The following is a 2750-nucleotide window of genomic DNA, read 5'->3' on the forward strand; positions in this document are numbered from 1 at the left end:
ATAATAATATAAATGAATTGATTAACGAATTAATAAAGTTATTTTCCAATTGGATACACGAAAGCTGCAACAACTAGGCTATGATTGCCCTTGAAATCCAAAACACAGTTGCGAAATATGATTTCTACCGCATAATATTAATATAGACACTTGCCCGATAAAATTTCGTGAAGTGATCCATCATGTCACAGTAGCATGTCAATTTCTACCCAATCAAGCTGCAAAGCTTTATGTCCCACTTAAAATTGCTGTATTTCAACTCCTAATTAAATTACAGTTGCAGTTTACCATCCCCTTTAATTAAAGCTACTCTTTTAGTTCCATTTTATGACTCATCACCAATATAGCTGGATCCTGTTGATTAGAAACATGGAAATATACACTTGACACTTGCTTTGCTTCTTTCAACCTCCACCAAGTTCGTAGATAATATAAGCAGAAGTTTATTTTATTACAGAAACATGAATGCATAAATACATTGATTAAGGGTGTGAAGTATACCTGTTTATTTAAAACATCATAACTATACACTTCCTTCTTTCACCTTCAATTTCCAATCACACAACAACTTCAATAAACTTACTGGATGCCCACGTTTTGGCAGCATCAGAGAGCTTGCTCCCCTCAACTTCCATTCTCCTCAAACGAGAAGAATTCTTAACAAACAGTTCAATCCCCTCAGAGTCTATTCCGAAACAGTGCATAACATCCAGATTTTGAAGGTGTTTGCAGCTCCTAAGCATGGAAACCACAGCAACACTAGTGAGACCCTTACACCCTCTCACTCTCAAATCAATCAAACGAATGCACGAAACCAGCATCGAAACAAACTCCTTGTCAACCAACATTTCGTTATGCGACAAGTCCAGCTTCCTCAACTGCCTCAAATGCTGGCCCAGAGTGGCAAGCAGCCCAGGCTCCCTCTCAATCACGTCACAGTTCACCAGGGCCAGTTCCTCAAGGCCGCCGCAAGCTCCGGCGAGGACCTTCAGCCCCTGCCCGGTAACAAGGCAACAGCTTTGAAGCCTGAGACTGGTGAGCTTATTGAAGTTGGCGGCCATCGCTAAGAGATGGTCGTTGTTGAGGTCCAGAGGGAGACGGAGGTCGAATTTGCAAACATTGGAGCGGCACTGAGTTAAAAATTGCAGCAGTCCCTCTCTGCTACCACCATCATGAACCAAGAGAAAATCTAGGGAGTGGCAATGTTCCAGAAGCTCCAAGAGAACCCCGTACACCACACTCCTGCAAGTTCTGAGCTCAATTTCATGAATCCCGTGCAAGCACCTGACGAAAGACGAGTAAGGCCCTCCGATACCCTGGCAACTCTGAAGCTTCAGTCTCTTAAGCTTGGTGCATCTCCTCCACAACCAACCCAGCCCCCAATCATCGCTGCGAATCCCCACCACAGAAAGACTCTCCAACCCCAATTCGGCGTCAAAGTCTTGGCTTTCTTCATCGCTGTTGACCCCACCTGGATTCCCTTGGTCAGAGGAGAGGGATATGGACAATTGTTTGAGACAGGGGAAGGAGAGAACCCAGTTGAGAAATAGGGGCCTGGGGAGGGTGATGCAGAGGGACGTAAGACGGGGAAAGGAGGTGGAGATAAAAATAAGGGAGGAGAGAGAAAGAGGGGTGGGGTCGAGAGAAAGAGCGAGGAGGTTGGAGCAGGAGGAAGAGATGAGGGAGAGGATTTGTGGGGACAGAGAGAAGGGTGGAGAGAGGGAGAGAGAGAAGGAGGAGAGGAAAGGGTGGTGGGAGAGGAAGGAGGAGAGAGAAGAGACGGTGAGAGAGGATTGTGGGGTGAGGCGGAGGGAGAGGGAGGTTGTGGAGGAACGGTAGAGGCGGAGCCACCGCTTGCAGACGAGGGCCACGGAGGAGGAGGAAGAAGAAGGAGGGAGTTTCTGGAAAATTTCTTGCAACAACTCATCGTAGAGGCTGTTCTCCATCTCACCACTGAGTTTGTTTGTGTTCTCTGTTCTCTGATGTGTGGTGTTGAGAAATAAACCAATTATTCTAGGAAGGTCTGGTTTCTTACGACAGAGAGAGAAAGAAAGTTGATTAGGTGAGAAGAAGAGAAGTGAGTTTCAAAGAGGCACCTTGCTTTCACGCGGGAGCAGAGGACGTGCAAGTCACGTCCTTGACATGGAACAAAAAATTGATTACAATCAAAGTAATAGGTTGGTTAACTGCACCTTAAAATTTTAAAACAAAATAATAATTATTTGCATCCACTTAAAAAAGTTAAATTCGGCTTCATTTAATTTTAACTAAATGTATACGCATGATTATTTTAATATTCATGCATAAATATAGAAGTTATTAATATAATTTTTAAAATAACTCATAAAAACTAACAAAATAAGAACGTTATATACTTACGCTTTTAACTTATCACCACAAATCGCTATTAGAATTATGATTTGTTAACTAATGATTCAACAAAGAAAATGAATTTTGTTTTATCTTCATTTAACTGTTATCAATAAAGATTTTCATGGAATAGAAAACAATTTCCACTTTTTATTTCTTATTAACAAAATATAATAAAACATTTTTATTAACAAAATATAATAAAACATTTAAAACTATGTTAATGAAAAATTAAGTTTAAGTATTGTTTTCAACAAGTCAAATTTAATTAAAAATACTTAAATAAGAAGTTAATTACATTTCGTTAGTTTAACATGCAACATTTAGTTTATAAAAATATACTTTTTAGAAATTATTAATTTTATATATTGTAACGTCCC

General features: G+C 40.4%; 1 protein-coding gene across 1 annotated transcript; it reads right to left on the bottom strand.

The window, feature by feature from the left end:
• Positions 1-344: 344 nt before the first annotated feature.
• LOC114183145 (F-box/LRR-repeat protein 4) lies at positions 345-2107 on the bottom strand. The gene has a single exon (XM_028070052.1). It carries the CDS (start codon positions 1944-1946, stop codon positions 558-560), a length of 1389 nt encoding a protein of 462 aa, XP_027925853.1. The 5' UTR covers positions 1947-2107; the 3' UTR covers positions 345-557.
• Positions 2108-2750: the final 643 nt, after the last annotated feature.

Source organism: Vigna unguiculata, chromosome 5 (genome assembly GCF_004118075.2).
Source record: "Vigna unguiculata cultivar IT97K-499-35 chromosome 5, ASM411807v1, whole genome shotgun sequence".
In the NCBI taxonomy this organism is placed as follows: Eukaryota; Viridiplantae; Streptophyta; class Magnoliopsida; order Fabales; family Fabaceae; genus Vigna; species Vigna unguiculata.

What these genes read in the sequence shown, in the direction of transcription:
- LOC114183145 (XM_028070052.1), bottom strand. Translation starts at nt 1,946, where the DNA reads ATGGAGAACAGCCTCTACGATGAGTTGTTGCAAGAAATTTTCCAGAAA.